The 21,987-nt window shown below is 43.5% G+C and overlaps 2 protein-coding genes across 5 annotated transcripts in view; one reads left to right on the forward strand and one right to left on the reverse strand.

The window, feature by feature from the left end:
• The window catches only part of LOC142160132 (uncharacterized), a 187,585-nt gene that overhangs the window by 134,596 nt on the left and 31,002 nt on the right, over positions 1 to 21,987 (reverse strand). The window lies entirely within an intron of this gene.
• Positions 1 to 21,987, forward strand: part of LOC142160075 (uncharacterized) — a 282,721-nt gene that overhangs the window by 6,030 nt on the left and 254,704 nt on the right. For 2 of the 4 annotated variants that reach the window (XM_075214978.1, XM_075214979.1), the window contains exons 2-11: positions 292 to 453; positions 1,898 to 2,089; positions 2,213 to 2,291; positions 2,407 to 2,474; positions 2,633 to 2,744; positions 10,132 to 10,251; positions 11,730 to 11,827; positions 11,995 to 12,106; positions 15,110 to 15,499; positions 18,176 to 18,273. In XM_075214978.1, the coding sequence (XP_075071079.1) occupies positions 376 to 453; positions 1,898 to 2,089; positions 2,213 to 2,291; positions 2,407 to 2,474; positions 2,633 to 2,744; positions 10,132 to 10,251; positions 11,730 to 11,827; positions 11,995 to 12,106; positions 15,110 to 15,499; positions 18,176 to 18,273 (1,347 nt within the window). In that variant the 5' untranslated portion in view covers positions 292 to 375. The remainder of the gene's footprint in view (positions 1 to 291; positions 454 to 1,897; positions 2,090 to 2,212; positions 2,292 to 2,406; positions 2,475 to 2,632; positions 2,745 to 10,131; positions 10,252 to 11,729; positions 11,828 to 11,994; positions 12,107 to 15,109; positions 15,500 to 18,175; positions 18,274 to 21,987) is intronic. The other 2 variants (XM_075214980.1, XM_075214981.1) reach the window with 2 other exon arrangements.

Raw genomic sequence — 21,987 nt, forward strand, 5'->3', positions numbered from 1 at the left:
TAATTCAGTCATTTGTAACAGATTTCAAGTGGAGCAATTTGCATCCAATAGATTTCTGGGAGCACCAAGACTTCTGGTCATGAGAGGACCATTGGTTGTAATACAGCATTGTGTGATGGTTTCTGAGCAGTCTTATGAAGCTGGATCAGTGGAACTTCTCAGAAACGCTGACTACAAGTTATATGGCTCGGTGAAAAGAGAAGAACATAATTGTGACTCATTGTTTTGCATTTAAATATGTTACATGTGTACTCTTTGATGTTTTATTATAATCATTATATTTTTTCCTAGACAATTGAGCAGTGAGGTGCCAGAGCGTCTTTACTAGAAGTCAAGGGTGAAACCTGTGGGATATAAATCACCGATTCACTGAGTATGGAAAAGGACGGGAGTTGCATCAATGAGAGGATATTAAATCTCACTCTGGAGATCATCTGTCTGCTGACTGGAGAGGTGAGGAATGGTGGGAATACCACAATGACATCACTCTTCTATTAATATAACAGGGACATGACTGGAGAAGTGAGGGATTCTGGGAACATCACCGTGACATCGCTTATTTCTGTTCCTCCCAATATTTCTTTATTGGTCGGTTCTAATATTAAAGCTAAAGACCACTAAGATGAGCTTTTAGAACGGGTAATAACAAAGTCTTCACCTTTACTAGTCGCCTTTCCCGTAGAGTTTTATGTGCTCACAGGTGCTTGGATGCCCCCAGGTCTTAAGCTCAGTGTAGTAAAAGCTCATCTATGATGGCCGTAGCGCAGATGGAACCAGAGGCGGTAGCCCAGACTGGAGCGGATGGTCGGTGACTGTCCGGGGTCACGGGTCAGTAGCAGGCAGAGTAGTCAGGGTGAAGCCAAGGGGTCAGGGCCAGCAGCAAGCAAGCAATTTGGAATTCAAGCAGAGGTCAGGGCCACAAACAAAATAGCGGAATCCAGTATTCAGGCAAAGCTCAGGGCAACAGGAAAACAGGCAAGGGTCACAACAGAAGGTCAGTCAGTCAGGAGACAAAACAGCAGGTCAGCAACAACACAGACTGTGAATGCTATAACTGGTAGGGAGGCTAAGCCCTCCCTGCCTTAAATACTAAATGCAGCCAATCAGGGACAAGGATTGGGCCTCACATGAATAGCCCTCAGGAGCTGCCTAATAAATACAATTAAACCTAATTAGCCCGCAGGCTTTATTGTAACTACTGCGTCCACACCCGGCTGCCTTGTTGCTGGGGCGCTGCGCTGATAGAAGGTGTCCTGGCCATTGCCATGGTAACGGCCAGGACTAGAGAGAGGAAATGACGTCCCGGCTGTTGCTATGACAGCAGGGACGCAGACAAAGGAGCGAGCCGCGGATCACCACGGCTAGTTACACACACCTTGTGATTCTGGTCTCGGAGATGTACCCCGGTGAATCCAGCCAGACACATTTATTCCATAACTGTTTTGGATATCAGGAGTGTACATTTGGAGGTAGCTGACAATATTATTTGTGGCCATTTGCTTCTGTGAGATCTTTTGTAACCCTGTTGTTTCTATAAACTTACCTCTCCCGTAGGTTTTGCCATCTTCAGTGGGTCGGCTGTTCCTCTGTTTTTGTCCAGCTCCCACTACAACGTCATCTTGCTGTTTGCACTACACTATTCAAAGTAGGTTATTCATACGTGGGGGCCGGCCGTAGACAGAGGGCACAGAACTGTGGGCCCACTGAAGGTGGCGGGAGCTGCAGGAGAGGTAAACGCCATATACGCTACACGTTGATGTATATAGGAATTGATTACCATATAGGTTGTATTTATAAATTAGATTGCTGAACATTTTGCAGAATTAAGCCCTAAAAATAAGTCCAGCTAGGTGGCTTTTTCATTTAATGTTTTATTGATCCCTCCTTCAAAACACAGGATTACATAGTTGTGAAGAAGACATCCGTTCAGTATCAGACACCCGGCAGCCATCCTTGTGTGTCAGGAGGATTGAGCAGGACCCAGAGCCCCATCACGGTGCCTCCACCTCAGTCACTGATACATGAGAGAGACAATGACCAGAAGATCCTGGAACTGACCAACAAGATCATTCAGCTGCTGACTGGAGAGGTGACTGCTGGGAATGGGACATTATACAGTAACACCAGGGGATGTGTCTGGGTGATGACTGTATCATTGTGTGTGTCAGGTTCCTATAAGGTGGATGATGTCACTGTCTATTTCTCCATGCAGGAGGGGGAGTATTTAGATGGACACAAGGGTCTGCACTTGAACATGATGGTGGAGAATCCCCAAACCCTCACATCATGGGGTAAGAGGGGACTGTTACTGTAAAGGGGAGAGCAGTTTTGAGGGTCACCTAGCTACACACATCATCTGATAATCATATTGAAAATATTAATACAGTCACTGTGTGTCTCCTACAGGTGGATCCAGCAAGAGAAATATCCCAGAGAGATGTCCCCGTCCTCTTTATTCACCGGTTTATACACAGGTAATTGCAGTTTCCCAGAGGAGTGACAGGTAGATGCATTTTATGGTCTCACAAAATACTGAAATATCAACGTCGCTTTTTACTATATGATTTGTAGAGATTTAATCTCAATTAATTTAGATCAGCATTATTAATTTTTTGTTTTGTGGGTAATTTAGGGTGATAACCTGATTGATACAAAGGTGGAACATATAAAGGGAGAAGAAGAGACGTATGTGAGGGGTGATCAGCAGTGTAAGGTTAAGGAAATCCCTACAGATATCAGCACAGGTCAGTAATAACCACTTATAACATATTCTCCTTGTTTAGTCACTACAACAATCTCTTATTCTACACCCTCCTCTGTCAGTACAAACTAATCTGGAAAAATTATCTGCCCAGTGGTGGAGCCAGGAGCCATCAGCCCCTATTAGACTTCTGCTCTCCTCCTCACATCATATCATTGTGCTACCAGCCCAGAGATCTAACCAGTCTCCTCCCCACACTCTGGTGATTCTCATACATCAGGAGCCATCAGCCCCTATTAGACTCCTGCTCTCCTCCTCACATCATATCATTGTGCTACCAGCCCAGAGATCTGACCAGTCTCCTCCCCACACTCTGGTGATTCTCATAGATCAGGAGCCATCAGCCCCTATTAGACTCCTGCTCTCCTCCTCACATCATATCATTGTGTTACCAGCCCAGAGATCTGACCAGTCTCCTCCCCACACCATAGTGATTCAATTGTAGTGTTACCCATGATGCTCCCTGTGCACTACTTCATATGACATTATCCATGATCTTCCTAGTGCGCTAATAGTAGTAATATTTTTATTTGCAATGCTCAGCAGTGATGTTGTGGATGTTTGAGTTCATGCACACGATGACCAGAATATTGTTTTCTGCACAGAGGACTGTAAACTGTGTTGAAAGAGAATGTCTTTAATATACGTTGGTATAAACCTGTGCTAGGCTCTGATAACCTATAGGGTAAATTATCAACTTAAAGGGCTGCTATTTGTGACACTATGCGCCGAGTGTTTAAAAATGCATAAAAAATTATTTAGAATTAGTGTGCTGTGGTACGGGAGGCTTAATGTCCCAACGCTGGTTGGGTTAAATCTCAGTGTCATGCGCCGGGTGTGTAAGTGTGATATATGCATCTAAGGTGTCCCGATGTATTTATATAAAATAAAATGTGTATTCAAATGAATTAAAATATGTTTCCTCACTCTGGTAGGTCAGTGATTATAGGGTCTCTGATGGCAGGTACTCTGCCACAGCTCCGGTTTCCGTTTACTGGGCGATTGGTTCCAGAGGTGTCCTTGTGGTCCAGATTCCAGAATCTAGCGACGACTTCTATCAGAGTTACCACCACCAGCAGCAGCCTGAATGCAGTGGCTGGTGGAGGAACTTTCAGTGGCGCATCTGGAGTCCAATGAGAGACTCGGCATGGAAAGGAGCATACTGGAGCTCAAAAAGATCCAGGATTAGTAGCGTGGGACCTGCTGCCCCCAGATCTACCCAAACTCTGGAGTTTTTTTCAGCGTGTGGGGGAAGTCAAACCCTGGAACTAATACCCGGGAAGTATTTTAGGCAGGAGATTTAAAGATTAAATCTTCAGCCGTAGACTTAAGTGCTACTGGGCTTATACACGTGCAGGCTGCATGTATGGCCAAGATACATTAACGGGGCAGGAGACTGGATTACCTCCTGCCAGGTTATTCAATATTGTTTAAGAAGAGCACATGTAAAATGTATTCTGCAATTCTGGCGGATCACTAGTACCCCTTACTGGTATGTAAACAATTCCTCCCTTCAAGAGCATTAAATAATCTTTGCTTTCCTCATTCTGCCTGACGCCTACTGACTGTAACCTATGACCGACAACTAAAACTTTACTCTGTTCCCTGGCTGTCCTGGGTTGAACCCAGAGTCTTTGTCAACACTGTGCCTGCTGTCCTGATCCATAGTAAGCGGTCAGGAGGAACCAGCCAATCACCAGCAAAGAGGGGCTGCAGTAACTATACCAGCTACCCAGAAGTACGGTGGTGTAGGAGCCTGGTGGTGGCAGCTACTATCCTCCTTCAACTAAAGTGCAGTTGGCGAGTGGCAGGTGACATCAGTAGGAATGGTCAGTAATGGTGGGTTACTGACTGAAGGAAATTCAGAAGCACTGTAGCAAGACCAAAAAGAAACCAGGTGGCTGAATAAGCCCATTTTTTAACACCAAGATGTCCAATCTCCTACTGGAATGGCATATTTTAGAAAATAGAGACAACCCAAAGATCATTGGGGTCACATTAGGCCATGGCCGTCATAGGGTTGCAGCTTTTGCAGATTATCTAATTTTCTCTACTACTTTGCAAGCCATCTCTATCCATAACATCATTCAACAATTGTACGCTTTTCAAATACTCAACAACCAGCTTCTCAAGTTTACTCTGTGTCCTCCGCCTCTTTTTTACTTAATTTGGTCCCTGAAATACTCGGGCACCCAGATATCATGTGACCTCTCCCAGCTTTATTCTGTAAGCTACTTTCTCCTACTGACCCAGAATGTCTTATACATCATCTTCCCACATTCACTGGGTGTAAGTGTAATGGGATTAAAATTAGTTCTCTTCCATGACTACTTTCAATTTTCCAGATGGTTCCATATCTGGTTCCCTTCTACTTTTGTCCTCTTTTTTTTTTGGATATATGATCAAATGATGCATTTTCTGTCTTCTCTAAAGAAGAACATTTTTTATCATCACAGGAGCCATTGTGTGCTTATATGTCTAAGCGCTACGGAATTTGCTGGCGCTATATAAATAAATGTTGATGATGATGATGATGATGATATAGTCAAGTCCATAAATATTTGGACATCGACACAATTCTCTTATTTTGGGCTCTATACACCACCACAATGGATTTGAAATGAAACAAACAAGATGAGCTTTAACTGCAGACTTTCAGCTTTAATTTGAGGGTATTTACATCTAAATCAGGTGTAGGAATCTGTTTTGTAACTTCTAAAGGCAGGCTAATTACATTCTATTTAAGTCTTTTCATTTCAATGACCAATACCTCTTTTAGCTTGAATGCACAGGAGGGGGTGTTATTACCTTTCCATCCTGTATATTTTTTGTCCTGTGTCTTAGAACCTGTCTGAAAAATGTTACAGCAAGTAATTTAGGAAATCACAGATTGGTGTAAATTTTGTTTAAAATTGCATTATCTCCAAGTCTAGAGAATATTAGCTCTTTTGCTTTTGTTTATAGCTCTAATGCAGTGTATATTGTTTGTGGTGGTGGTGGTACAAAATAATACAAACCACAAAAGAAAAAATCAGAGAACCCACCAGCCTCAAAAAGGAAAACAATATCCCTAGACTCAGAAGAGGAAAAAGAGGAGGAATACTCGCAAAAAGAAGAACCAGGAAATGCACACAAAAATAAAAAATAAAACCAGAAGGCATATTCAACCTCAGCGATCTCACCCTGACCGACCACATGACCACACTGCTCAACAAAGGCTTTAAATTCCCCCCAAATAGACAAATTCGATACCTATATAAACCTCCACAAATTCACGAGGAAACTCTGCCTGAAAAAATACTTCAACAGATGCAACAAAGAGAAAAAAGAGGAACCAAACGAAGAGAGCAAGGAGGACCCCGCATACATCCACACCAACCTCAACACCAAGTCCAATTTCTTCCCGCAACACATGAAAGGAGCATACATCCAAACCTTCGAAGCCCTAGTTGAGAAAGATCTCGAAAAACTAAAAGACAGAAAGGTAAGACCCCCTAACCTCTCTCCACAGGAAAAGAAAGCCCTTAAAGATCTAAAAAGGAACAAGGACATCGTCTTGAAACCAGCCGAAAAGGGAGGAGGAATAGTCATCCTAAACAAAACAGACTATTTAGAAGAAGCCAATAGACTCCTCAGTGACAAAACAACATACAACATATTGAACTATGACCCCACAAGCAAATACCATAAAGAACTCCAAAAACTACTGAACAAAGGCCTAAAGGATGGCATACTGAACAAGAAGGAACACACCTACATCTCCAAACCACATCCAAGGATCCCAGTGTTCTACTACCTACCAAAGATCCACAAGAGTACCAATATTCATCTGGAAGACCGATAGTATCCGGAATTGAATCACTCACCAGCAACCTCTCAGAATACATTGATCAATTCCTACAACCCCTAGTGAGCGCACAAGGAAGCCACCTTAAAGACACGACACAGGTCCTGAAGATCCTGAACGAGATTGAGTGGAAAGAGAACTACACCCTAGTTACCTGTGACGTGACCTCCCTCTACACCATCATTGACCACAAGAAAGGCTGCGAACACAGCAAACACTACCTGGAAAAGAACCCGAATGTACCAATAAACAATCTGATTTCATCATAGAAGCCATCACCTTTATCCTTGACCACAACTACTTCTGGTTCGAAGGTAACTACTACAAACAGATCACCGGTACCGCAATGGGGACGAAATTCGCACCAAGCTATGCAAACCTATACATGGCCAAATGGGAAGATGACAACATCTGGAATAACAACCCCCACCACAACAACATAGCAACATGGACAAGATACATAAATGACATCCTCTTCATATGGAAAGGTAGCGACAAAGACCTCTCCTCCTTCCTACAGTACATCAACAACAACAACCTGAACCTGAAAGTTACCTCCAACTCTAGCAAGACACAAGTAGAATTCCTGGACCTCACCATCTACGTAAAAAAAACAACAGCATCCAGACCAAAACCTACATGAAGCCGGTCGACTACAACAGCTACCTCCCAGCAAACAGCAATCCCCACAAGACCTGGCTAAAAAACATCCCAGGAGGACAATTCAGGAGAATTAGAAGAAATTGCTCCTCCGTGAACACTTTCAAAGAGCAGGCGGAAACAATGAAACAGAAGTTCATAGAGAGAAATTACGACCAAGAACACCTAAACAAAGAACTGGAAAAAGCAGAAAGCCTGAAAAGAGAAGAACTCCTCTCCTACAAACCCAAAGAAACAAAAAAATAAAAAACACCCCCGTTCATCACAAACTAACACAGCAACCACAGGAAATTTGAAAACATCCCAAGAAACAAACATCCTACTAGAGGACAAACAAATAAAAGAATACTTACCACACAAACCACAAATAGTATACAGAAAAGCAAGGAACCTGAAAAACATGGTAACGGCCAGCTTCATCCCAACAAATGAGAAAGAAAAGAAGAACAAAGAGACCTGGATAAAAGAAGGGAAAAAGGGATTCTACCACTGCAACAGATGCATGGCATGCAGAACAACCAAACACAGCTCCACCAAACCATCCAACAACTTCAGCTCATTTTCAAACGGAAGCACACACAAAATAGAAGATAAAATGACCTGCGACTCCACAGGAATGATCTATCTACACGAATGCCCCTGCGGACTACAGTACATAGGAAGAACAATCAGAGATCTAAAAACAAGAATCCCCGAACATATAAGGAACATAAGAAAAGGAGTGCAGAACCACAGTGTTTCAGAACATTTTAGAGTGACCCACAACCAGTATCCCACAGAACTAAAGTTCATGGGCATCAAGCAAGTCCCGAAACCATGGAGAGGAGGCGACTACATAAAACTGATCTCAAAGGAAGAAGCCAAATGCATCCACAAGCTAGGAACCCGAACACCGAAAGGTCTCAATATAGACTTCGAACTAGGAATATTCCTGCAAGTATCTCCCAGCCTTACAACCCCACCCCTATCTTTTAAGTTAATTTTAAAGTACTCCATTAATATCCATAACCCACCCCCCATCAAAAGTACCCCTACCCATACCCCATCCCATACCAGCACCTCACTACCCCATACCTTAGACCTGCCCCGCCCCAGGTATATCACAACCAAACCTTACCAAGCTCATAAACCCTATTCACCAAGAATAAAGATGTCACATATACCATCCATACCCCTCAAGGAACAATGTAACTTTCACCAATATCTTAATCCTAATCGACTCAATAATCCCCCCAGATGCGCCACGGTATCTAGTACTCATCACCCAAAGACCAAAAATCGCCACAGTTTCTTAATATTAACCCACAATCTAATATGTAATGTGTTCCTCACAAACGTCCCCACGCCTCAATCTAATATGTATTATGCTCTAATCCTCCACATTTGTCCCTAGGCAAAACACATAACCCCACCCCCCCCGTAATCCTATTAATCCAAAGCCATATCCCCCTTCTCCAAAAGTAGAAGAAAACTCAGCGCCACTAACTCCCCTCCCATAAGGATAGATAACGCTACCATATCCAAAACCACAGACCATAGTTTAATTATCTCCATCAGCAATTATCCCATCACATCATAATCAAGACACTTATATGCGCTACGATGTCCAGCAGTAACAACTAGGTTTTAATATTGCCACAATAACCAACCATATATACCCAAAACCAAAATGTAAAATGCCCCTATATCCCAAGCCGGTCCCCCCACTCAAAAAAAGTATCCCTCATAGCCCCCCCTCAACCAAAATAATTCAATAAATAAATATCCTTATCTCCACAAATTTAAACATAACCTCAGTGCCAATCAAAGTCCCGATCCCCCACCCATTTCCCCTCCCCTCCCGCATTCCAATTGGATGAAGCAAAGAAAATCAGGAATAAGAAGAGCAGCATACTCACAATATCCCTGACGAAGTCCACGGACGAAACGCGTTGGCTAAACTGCAAACAAGCGACTAAAAAAACCCAACAAAGCTCCTACACCAAGACCGACATCCGGACACACCACTCCAAGAGCTGGAACATCTTAACGAAGAAGCGGCACACAGAGAAATCCACTCTGCAGTGGAACGCACAGGCGCAAGTGCGTTCCATCTGAAAACCGGAAGTCCGGCATTTGGAACGCATATGCGTTCCAAATGCCGTTGAAGGAAGACGCTCTGCCACAGCTACACTGACTGCTTGACCCAAACTACAAGAACCACCCGGCCATCAATCTCTCACCACCCACCACTGGAAAGGCCACTCAGACCCCTCCGTTAAGGAAGACTTACATTTTAAACAAACTGCTTTTATAAGAGCAACAGCACAAAAAGACAGCAGCGAACCTCACTAACTACACACCACATTTAAGACCCAGTACCCGATTACTTATACACTCATCCATACACATAGAATTTAATCACCCTATTATATCACCCATAGCCATTTAAATATAACCATCTACTCCATCCCCAGACTCAAACAGACATCCCCATCTGGGCAGACATTGCTCACGAGTTATAAACAAAATACTTTATTCCCACCTGAAGGGAACCCTATTACTTCTACCACCCACTGCTACCAAGCCACGAGCTATAATTATTGAGCTATAAACATAGAGCTAAAAACAATTCAGCCCCCAACAACCCCCGGGGCTATAAACCACTAACAGTAGCAAATAACGGTACCTCCACCACAAACAATATACACTGCATTAGAGCTATAAACAAAAGCAAAAGAGCTATAATGTCAAAAACTGCAAAATAAGCTATAATCAACTGCTAAATTCAATAGCATCTAAGTATATTGTCTATACCGATTATACTGTTTTTTTCCCACTCCCCTACTCTTCTCCCTCTCCCACACCCCTATTTCCACCCCAGGTTGCGCCACGGCAGAAACAACGAAACAACCAACAAGAAGCGCGGGAACTGGAACGCCCGGATCATCCGTAACGGAAGCAACAACCTTCAAAACACACAAGTCAAGCGCAGACGTCCAAGGTAAACCCCCTAGAAAGGGTTTCCGCCTCTTCTAGAGAATATTACATCCTGAGGGTAAACATCGGATGTAATATCACAGACGTTGTGATGTCATCTAGGATCAGGGGGCTGGCTTATCGTTCCAAAATGTGTGTCAGATTCTGAATAAAAAGATCCCTGTTTGATCATGTTATGTCATTATACCGTCTGAGCTTCTGGACATCGCAAGTGCCTCAAACTAGCGTGTAACTGTCCTTGTCAGGTCTATTGAGCAATTCTGCCTGAGACTATTAACCTGTGACCAACAGATAACAGCTTACACTCTAATTCTATCCCCGGCTGTCCTGTGTTGAACCCAGCGTCTCTGTATCAACGCTTTGCCCGCTATCCAGCAGACCTGATCCATAGTAAGCGGTCAGGAGATACCAGCCAGTCCACAGCAAAGATGTACTGCAGCAGCTATACCAACTACCCAGAAGTAAGCGGTTCTAGGTGCTGTTGATTTTGCCTAGTTGTGGCAGCACGATTCTCCTTCAACTATTGCGCAGTATCTAATGGCAAGGTGGCACCAGTAAGAGTGGTCGGTAACAGTTGGTTACTGACGGTGAGAGAGAAACCCAGATAAACAGTGCAGGCAGAACATGCCTCTACCCATTCCTTCCTCCCTCTACAGACTGGGTGGAGAAGTAAGCCCATTCGGTCACACATGCTTGTGATTTGATCACTGACATTTTGGGTCTTTGAGACTGTCGGCTGTCCCCACAGTGTTCAGCCGCCGCACGTGTGCCATCTTTAAATGGACTCCGGTGCTGGGAGGGTTGATACCTGGTGCCTGAGGGGTTAAAGCATCGGCACTAGGTGCCGTGGGCATAAGAAAATGTTTTAAATGTATTCATGTAAATAGAAATGTACGGTGTAGTGTGCGCGGCGGCGCCAGGAGAGTAATTCTCTGCGCCACAGCTATGAAGAGGATTGTATGAATGTAAAACCTCAAAACAAAATCCCTAGCGCTGAATAACCAGAAATTAATTGATCCACAATCCAATCGGTAATTATAGAGTAGTGGTGCAAACTCCTGCAGCTGCAAAGGACCTGTGCGTCCTAATGACGTTAAATGACAAGGAAAAATTCACAGCGCTGGACACTGAATCACCATTCTCATGAATGTAAATAAAAAGAGTCCGTGGAATTGTGCAAAAAATAAACCAGTTTAATTTAATAAAAGACTAAAACAATAAAAACAAATTAATACAGTCACATAAATAATACATATATCAGTAGAGATCATTTCACTAACAGTCCTGACACACGGCTTGCTCTGACTAAGTCAGTGATTAATTGCAATAGCAGCGTGGTGTAATAAAGGAGTCAACGTAGCAAACACCAGTAAATGATCATCCCGAAAAAGCATCCAGTCTTTTAGCAAATGAGCTCAAAAACATATAGTTAGATGATCACATTAAATCTCTGGTGATCACATTTTTATGTATCATCTACAGATGGATCCAGTAACAGAAATACCCCAGAGAAATGTCCTCGTCCTCTTTATTCACAGGATTGTACAGAGGAAAATCACAGTATCCCACAGGAGTATCAGGTAGATGGAATTTTATCACCAAATACCGAAATACCAGACTGATTTTTCACTATATGATCTGTATAGAAGCTGCGTGTGTCTTATACACTGATATTCTATTGATTCATCTCAAAAAATGACATTAGACATTATTTAAGTGTTACTTTATTGTTTTGTGGGTTATTTAGGGCGAAGATCTGAGTAATATTAAGGTAGAAGACATAGAGGGAGAAGAAGAGACGTATTTGAGGGGTGATCAGCAGTGTAAGGTGGAGGAAATCCCTACAGATATCAGCACAGGTCAGATATATTCACTTATTACAGAAAAAAGTCACATATTCTCCTTGTTCAGTCACTATAACAATCTCTTATTCTACACCCTCCTCTGTCAGTACAAACTAATGTGGAAAAATATCTGCCCAGTGGTGAAGTCAGGAGCCATCAGCCCCTATTAGACTCCTGCTCTCCTCCTCACATCATATCATTGTGCTACCAGCCCAGAGATCTGATCAGTCTCCTCCTCTCACTCTGGTGATTCTCATACATCAGGAGCCATCAGCCCCTATTAGACTCCTGCTCTCCTCCTCACATCATATCATTGTGCTACCAGCCTAGAGATCTGACCAGTCTCCTCCTCTCACTCTGGTGATTCTCATACATCAGGAGCCATCAGCCCCTATTAGACTCCTGCTCTCCTCACATCATATCATTGTGTTACCAGCCCAGAGATCTGACCAGTCTCCTCCCCACACTCTCTGGTGATTCTCATACATCAGGAGCCATCAGCCCCTATTAGACTCCTGCTCTCCTCCTCACATCATATCATTGTGTTACCAGCCCAGAGATCTGACCAGTCTCCTCCTCACACTCTGGTGATTCTCATACATCAGGAGCCATCAGCCCCTATTAGACTCCTGCTCTCCTCCTCACATCATATCATTGTGCTACCAGCCCAGAGATCTGACCAGTCTCCTCCCCACACTCTCTGGTGATTCTCATACATCAGGAGCCATCAGCCCCTATTAGACTCCTGCTCTCCTCCTCACATCATATCATTGTGTTACCAGCCCAGAGATCTGACCAGTCTCCTCCTCTCACTCTGGTGATTCTCATACATCAGGAGCCATCAGCCCCTATTAGACTCCTGCTCTCCTCCTCACATCATATCATTGTGCTACCAGCCCAGAGATCTGACCAGTCTCCTCCCCACACTCTGGTGATTCTCATACATCAGCCATCAGCCCCTATTAGACTCCTGCTCTCCTCCACATATCATATCATTGTGCTACCAGCCCAGAGATCTGACCAGTCTCCTCCCCACACTCTCTGGTGATTCTCATACATCAGGAGCCATCAGCACCTATTAGACTCCTGCTCTCCTCCACACATCATATCATTGTGCTACCAGCCCAGAGATCTGACCATTCTCCTCCCCACACTCTCTGGTGATTCTCATACATCAGGAGCCATCAGCCCCTATTAGACTCCTGCTCTCCTCCTCACATCATATCATTGTGTTACCAGCCCAGAGATCTGACCAGTCTCCTCCTCTCACTCTGGTGATTCTCATACATCAGGAGCCATCAGCCCCTATTAGACTCCTGCTCTCCTCCTCACATCATATCATTGTGCTACCAGCCCAGAGATCTGACCAGTCTCCTCCCCACACTCTGGTGATTCTCATACATCAGCCATCAGCCCCTATTAGACTCCTGCTCTCCTCCACATATCATATCATTGTGCTACCAGCCCAGAGATCTGACCAGTCTCCTCCCCACACTCTGGTGATTCTCATACATCAGCCATCAGCCCCTATTAGACTCCTGCTCTCCTCCTCACATCATATCATTGTGCTACCAGCCCAGAGATCTGACCAGTCTCCTCCCCACACTCTCTGGTGATTCTCATACATCAGGAGCCATCAGCACCTATTAGACTCCTGCTCTCCTCCTCACATCATATCATTGTGCTACCAGCCCAGAGATCTGACCAGTCTCCTCCTCACACTCTCTGGTGATTCTCATACATCAGGAGCCATCAGCCCCTATTAGACTCCTGCTCTCCTCCACACATATCATTGTGCTACCAGCCCAGAGATCTGACCAGTCTCCTCCTCACACTGGTGATTCTCATACATCAGGAGCCATCAGCCCCTATTAGACTCATGCTCTCCTCCTCACATCATATCATTGTGCTACCAGCCCAGAGATCTGACCAGTCTCCTCCCCACACTCTCTGGTGATTCTCATACATCAGGAGCCATCAGCACCTATTAGACTCCTGCTCTCCTCCACACATCATATCGTTGTGCTACCAGCCCAGAGATCTGATCAGTCTCCTCCTCACACTGTAATGTTTCTAATACATCAGTACATTGGATGTCACCATTGTGGTTCCATCACTGTCCAATGGGGTGAGATCCCGCCATTACTCATGATCATCCCTGTGTATTAATGCCGAAATATTTGATTAGAGTTTTATGTATCTATATTAACACAGCAATAGTAAAGCAAAATAGCAGCTGATTTCACTAAGCAAACACAGAATTATAACCACACACCAGTCGTTGCACAATAGCTCTCCTCCACTCTCTGATTGGATAGTATGTACTGTTGCTCTTCCTCTGATCTGTCTCTGTATCCTGCTCTGCCCTAGAATTCCTTCTAGTTGTTGTTGCTCATCTGTGCCCTGCTCCACTTTCCTTCTCTCTCCTGATGCTCCGCTCTGTGCTGTCATCATTCTGTGCTGCTATTTCCTTCTATACTGCTCTCCTGCTCTCTCTGTGCTTGTCTACATCAAAGCCTTAGTCTAAATTAGTAGGCGTGGAGCTATGCTACTTGAGGTTGACCAGAGGGACATGTAGAGGCTGCTTTTGCCGCCTAGGTGTTCACCTAGAGAACTTCAAGTAGTATAGACCCATTTATAGGACGTTCTGCTAATTTCACCCAAGTCTACTCTGCTTCCATGGCTCCAGTGTCTGTGTGTGAGGGCAGTCATTTGATAGACATTGTGGTCGGACAATATTACTGGCTTGGGAAATATTACACCCCAAAGTCTGCATTTCAGGAGGAGTAGACCAATGTGTCTAGGCTATGTTACTGTTGCTGGAATGTTCTTGGTAATTCAGTTGTGTTCTTTGTTAAGCCAATGTTTTATATCTTAAATAAGTTATATTAGCTTGTTATACACTTGTAATTGTGTTCATAGTTTGCAAATTAAAATTAAAGATCTTGAACTTACTTATAGTATGACAATTTACTCAATGTACAAGCAAAATGTCTATTTACGTACATTTATTTCCAGCAGATGGATGCAAAAGCAGGACTATTTCGAAGGGATGTCTCATTCTGTCTCCAGATTTTAAAATAGAAGATAACATTGTACAAGATTCTCCAGGAGAGGCCCCGATTACTCTAAACATTCATCCAGTGTTGCACAGTGCAGATATAGCATCTGGTCCCTCTAATTATGACGGATGTTCTGCTGTTAACTCAGATATTTTTGCACACAGTAAACCTCGTACATGGAATACAGCCTTTCCCTGTAGTGAATGTGGTAGAACTTTTATACATCAGTCAATCTTTCTTAGACATTTGAGAAGTCACACAGGAGAGAAACCATTTTCATGTTCTGAATGTGGGAAATGTTTTACGCTGAAATCAAATCTTCTTAGACATCAGAGAGCTCACACAGGTGAAAAATAGAATTCATGTTCTGAAGGGTGTTATAAATGTTTTACATGCAAATTATCTTGTTTTACAAGTTAGAAAATTAACACAGGAGAAAAGCATTTTACTGACCTGGTAGACATGAAAGAGTGTTGCAGCAGTATTCCTAATATCGTAAAAGCTGTTTATTTTATAAATGTACATAGTGTATACTTGTTAGATATCACTGAGTTATGGAGGACAATCAAAGCTCCAGGCACATAGTATACCAACTTGTTATAATTTAATTATCGTCCATAGACATAGATGGAATGTGTGTCATCAACATCAGACTGGAGAAGATCACGCATGCGTGGAATTTATTCCTGGTTCCTGATTATATTATATATCGGCATCACTCCCCACAGTAATGACAAGACCACATTGTTGTTATGCAGGATCCTAAGTTATCCCAGTAAAGAGCTGCAGATATAATGTGAGATCTGGGACAATATTACATTGTTCACACAGTAACTGAAGGTGGACAATGTTTATATAATTCTGTAATATATTACTATTTACTGAGGATGATTTACAAAGCTGCAGAAATGTGGGCCCACAGTGCAAATGTAATATTGTGACACATCCATTTATATGGGGAGATGCGTGGCCTGGTGGGTAAAGATACATCTGAAAAACTAAAGTGCAAAAAAAACTAATAAGGAGAAGTATCTACCCAGTTGGGGAGTCGGGATCCATCAGCCCCTATTAGACTCCTGCTCTCCTCCTCACATCATATCATTGTGCTACCAGCCCAGAGATCTGACCAGTCTCCTCCTCACACTCTCTGGTGATTCTCATACATCAGGAGCCATCAGCCTCTATTAGACTCCTGCTCTCCTCCTCACATCATATCATTGTGCTACCAGCCCAGAGATCTGACCAGTCTCCTCCCCACACACTCTGGTGATTCTCATACATCAGGAGCCATCAGACCCTATTAGTCTCCTGCTCACCTTCTTACATCATATCATTGTGCTACCAGCCCAGAGATCTGACCAGTCTCCTCCTCCTTCCCATACATCAGTTCAATGAAAGTCACCGTAGTGTTTCAATCACTGATTAATGGGATGAGACCAATTGTAATATTACTCATTATCCTCCCTGTGAACAAATAGTTATATCTCAAAGGAGATGAATGAGGGGAAGGGAATGATCCATAAGGTGCAGTTGGAAGAGAGATGGATGCCCACAACATCAACTGGATGGTCACCAGGCCTGGTGGAGTGAGTGAAGGAGAGGCCCTCGTAGGAGAGGACTTAAGGCAAGTTTCAGTGATTGAGTGGAGGTTAAGGGAGCTAGAGATGAAAATGTCATGGATGGAGGGCAGTTTGTTACAAACTATCCTGGCATTCCAGAGGGCACAAGAAAAAGGGATGTGATATGTGGATAAGGTTGGTGGTGGATAGAGCAGGGCACGGTTTTGGTGACAACTGGACAGAGGCAGGGGTTAGTGAAGGAGCAAGGCATTGTGAAAGAGGTGGGGAGTCGAGGGAGTTATGGAGATGGAAGATGCGGCCCTACTCCGCACGCAGCCTCAAGTGCGGGTAAAGAGATAGTTGGGTGGTAGGAAGCCATGGGATCCAGAGGGTAAGTACACTGTGCAGGAGAAAGGGCAGGGAAGTGGAATGATGAGGAAGAGGTGAAATGAGAACCATTGGTGAAGGGAAGCATAGGAATCAGAAAATGGACTATTCTTCAATCAACCTATCAAGCAGTATCCCGTCTGCATTGATCATATTGGAAGGTGTGTTCTCTTTTTATTAACAATGATATATTAACTAAAAGACCAGTATGTTTTACATAGAGGCCCTCCAGTCCACTAATTTCAATCCTTTTCTAAAAAAAAAGTATGTTTAATTGAATCGTCATTAAATCAGTAAAATACTTGAGCACACAGATGTCATGTGACCTCTCCTAACTTTTTACTGTATATTACCTACTCATACTGATTCAGATCTACTTATACAGCATCTGCTCACAATTGCCTGGTAGGTGTAATATGATTAAAATTACAGCTTTTCTACGGCCTCTGCATTTCCCAGATGGTCCCATATCTAGTCCCCTTATATTGTGTTCCACTTTTTTCTGGCTATATGATTAGTTGATGCATTTTCTGTTCTCTCTCCTGAAAAAGAAACTGTTTTCCCATCCATGGGCTCATTTTGAGATTGTATGTATGTGATCAGACATACATCTATGGCATGTTTTGTGATTCCACTGTTGATACCTATCCAGATTGTGTTAGAAAGTGGGGACAAGTTTTTGGGCAAATTTTTTTCAGATAAACGATGTTCTGAGATGATCTTAGAGCATTACTGATACACAATGCCTGTATCAGGAGTAAGGTGGAAGAGGCTGGGTACAAACTTCTAACCAGATGGTTCAGTTTGGGAATATCCTAATATCAAATTCTAATGGCAAGTATTAATTCCCTTATTTAAAGAGGTTACTGGCGTTGACATTTCCATTAATCTACCCTGTTTAATAATGTGTAACTTTATTGTTGTAGAATACATACCTCCTTATATACTTAGTAAATGTAGCATATATAGTCGTTTATGCTTTCCCTATGAAGCTATGGGTTGCTTATATAAATGTACACACATCAACAGATAATCACTAAAATACAATGTATTCAGTCACTGTGTGTCTCCTACAGATGGATCTAGTAACAGAAATACCCCAGAGAGTTGTCCCCGTCCTCTTTATTCACAGGATTGTACAGAGGAAAATCACAGTGTCCCACAGGAGTATCAGGTAGATGGGATTTAACGTCTCAATAAATATCAAAATAACCAAAGTGACTTTTCACTATATGATTTGTAGAGCTATTGTGTATGTTATATGTAATGATTAGTGAAATCAGACATTATTAAATTGTAATTGTATTGTTTTTTTGGGTTATTTAGGGTGCATATCTGACTGATATTAATGTAGAAGATATAGAGGGAGAAGAAGAGATGTATGTGAGGGGTGATCAGCTGTGTAAGGAGGAGGAAATCCCTACAGATATCAGCACAGGTCAGTAATAAACACTTATTACAGAAAATAGTCACATATTCTCCTTGTTCAGTCACTACAACAATCTCTTATTCTACACCCTCCTCTGTCAGTACAAACTAATGCGGAAATGTATCTGCCCAGTGGGGGAGTCAAGAGCCATCAGCCCCTATTAGACTCCTGCTCTCCTCCTCACATCATATCATTGTGCTACCAGCTCAGAGATCTGACCAGTCTCCTCCTCACACTCTCTGGTGATTCTCATACATCAGGAGCCATCAGCCCCTATTAGTCTCCTGTTCTCCTCGCATCATATCATTGTGCTACCAGCCCAGAGATCTGACCAGTCTCCTCCTCACACTCTCTGGTGATTCTCATACGTCAGGAGCCATCAGCCCCTATTAGACTCCTGCTCTCCTCCTCACATCATATCATTGTGCTACCAGCCCAGAGATCTGACCAGTCTCCTCCTCATACTCTCTGGTGATTCTCATACATCAGGAGTCATCAGCCCCTATTAGACTCCTGCTCTCCTCCTCACATCATATCATTGTGTTACCAGCCCAGAGATCTGACCAGTCTCCTCCTCACACTCTCTGGTGATTCTCATACAACAGGAGCCTCCAGTCCCTATTAGACTCCTGCTCTCCTCCTCACATCATATCATTGTGTTACCAGCCCAGAGATCTGACCAGTCTCCTCCTCACACTCTGGTGATTCTCATACATCAGGAGCCATCAGCCCCTATTAGACTGCTGCTCTCCTCACATCATATCATTGTGCTACCAGCCCAGAGATCTGACCAGTCTCCTCCCCACACTCTCTGGTGATTCTCATACATCAGGAGCCATCAGTCCCTATTAGACTGCTGCTCTTCTCCTCACATCATATCATTGTGCTACCAGCCCAGAGATCTAGCTAGTCTCCTCCCCACACTCTCTGGTGATTCTCATACATCAGGAGCCATCAGCTCCTATTAGACTCTTAGGGGCATACTCAATTCCGATCCCGATCCGCGGGATCGCGCCGGAACGGCCGCGAACCTAATCCGCGGTACCGCAATAACGTGGATTTTAGTTCGCAGCCCGTAGGGCTGCATACGAAAATCTGTGTTATTGCGGTACCGTATTACCGGCAGTACTGCGCATTTTCTGCGGTAACGCGCGTTACCGCGGATCTGATCGGAATTGAATATGCCCTTTACTCTACTCCTCACATCATATCATTGTGCTACCAGCCCAGAGATCTGACCAGTCTCCTCCCCACACTCTCTGGTAATTTTAATACATCAGGAGCCATCAGCCCCTATTAGACTGCTGCTCTTCTCCTCACATCATATCATTGTGCTACCAGCCCAGAGATCTGACCAGTCTCCTCCCCACACTCTCTGGTAATTCTCTTACATCAGGAGCCATCAGCCCCTATTAGACTCCTGCTCTCCTCCTCACATCATATCATTGTGCTACCAGCCCAGAGATCTGACCAGTCTCCTCCCCACACTCTCTGGTAATTCTCATACATCAGGAGCCATCAGCCCCTTTTAGACTGCTGCTCTTCTCCTCACATCATATCATTGTGCTACCAGCCCAGAGATCTGACCAGTCTCCTCCCCACACTCTGGTGATTCTCATACATCAGGAGCCATCAGCCCCTATTAGACTCCTGCTCTCCTCCTCACATCATATCATTGTGCTACCAGCCCAGAGATCTGACCAGTCTCCTCCTCACACTGGTGATTTTCGTACATCAGGAGCCATCAGCCCCTATTAGACTCCTGCTCTCCTCCTCACATCATATCATTGTGCTACCAGCCCAGAGATCTGACCAGTCTCCTCCTCACACTGGTGATTCTCATACATCAGGAGCCATCAGCCCCTATTAGACTCCTGCTCTCCTCCTCACATCATATCATTGTGCTACCAGCCCAGAGATTGGACCAGTCTCCTCCTCACACTGTAATGTTTCTAATACATCAGTTCATTGGATGTCCCCATTGTGGTTCCATCACTGATCAATGGGTTGAGATCCCGCCATTACTCATGATCATCCCTGTGTATTAATGCAGAAAAATTTGATTAGAATTTTATGTGTCTATATTAACACAGCAATAGTAAAGCAAAATAGCAGCTGATTCTAGTAAGAAAACACAAACTTATAACCACACACCAGTCATTGCACATTAGCTCCCTCCACTCTCTGATTGGATAGTATGTACTGTTGCTCTTCCTCTGATCTGTCTCTGTATCCTGCTCTGCCCTAGAATTCCTTTCATTTGTTGTTGCTTATCTGTGCCCTGCTCCATTTTCCTTCTCTCTCCCGATGCTCTCGTCCCCTCTGTGCTGTCGTCATTCTGTGCTGCTATATTCTACTATACTGCTCTCCTGCTCTCTCTGTGCTTGTCTACATCAAAGCCTTAGTCTAAATTAGTAGACGTGGAGCTATGCTACTTGAGGTTGACCAGAGGGACATAGAGAGGTTGCTTTTGCCGCCTAGGTGTTCACCTGGAGAATTTTGAGTAGTATAGACCCATTTATAGGACGTTCTGCTAATTTCACCCAAGTCTACTCTGCTTCCATGGCTCCAGTGTCTGTGTGTGAGGGCAGTGATTTGATAGACATTGTGGTCGGACAATATTACTGGCTTGGGAAATATTGCTCCCCAAAGTCTGCATTTCAGGAGGAGTAGACCAATGTGTCTAGGCTATGTTACTGTTGCTGGAATGTTCTTGGTAATTCAGTTGTGTTCTTTGTTAAGCCAATGTTTTATATCTTAAATAAGTCATATTTGCTTTTTATACACTTATAATTGTGTTCATAGTTTGCAGATTAAAATTAAAGATCTTGAACTTACTAATAGAATGACAATTTACTACATGTACAAGCAAAATGTATATTTACGTACATTTATTTCCAGCAGATGGATGTAAAAGCAGGACTATTTCGAAGGGATGTCTCATTTTGTCTCCAGATTTTAACATAGAAGATAACATTGTACAAGATTCTTCAGGAGAGGCCCCGATTACACTAAACATTCATCCAGTGTTGCACAGTGCAGATACAGCATCTGGTCCCTCTAATTATGACGGATGTTCTGCTGTTAACTCAGATATTGTTAAACACAGTAAACCTCGTACATGGAATACAGCCTTTCCCTGTAGTGAATGTGGTAGAACTTTTATACATCAGTCAATCTTTCTTAGACATTGGAGAAGTCACACAGGAGAGAAACCATTTTCATGTTCTGAATGTGGGAAATGTTTTACGCTGAAATCAAATCTTCTTAGACATCAGAGAGCTCACACTGGTGAAAAATAGAATTCATGTTCTGAAGGGTGTTATAAATGTTTTACATGTGTTAGTGCTCGCGGCGGCCGCGGGTACCGCCACGACTCTCCGGGGTCTGCTGGTGACGTTCTGGCCGTTGCTACGGCAACCGGGGCGTCACTTCCGGTTTCTGTGTCCCGGTTGCCTG

This window comes from Mixophyes fleayi, chromosome 6, assembly GCF_038048845.1.
Source record: "Mixophyes fleayi isolate aMixFle1 chromosome 6, aMixFle1.hap1, whole genome shotgun sequence".
NCBI classification, from domain to species: domain Eukaryota; kingdom Metazoa; phylum Chordata; class Amphibia; order Anura; family Limnodynastidae; genus Mixophyes; species Mixophyes fleayi.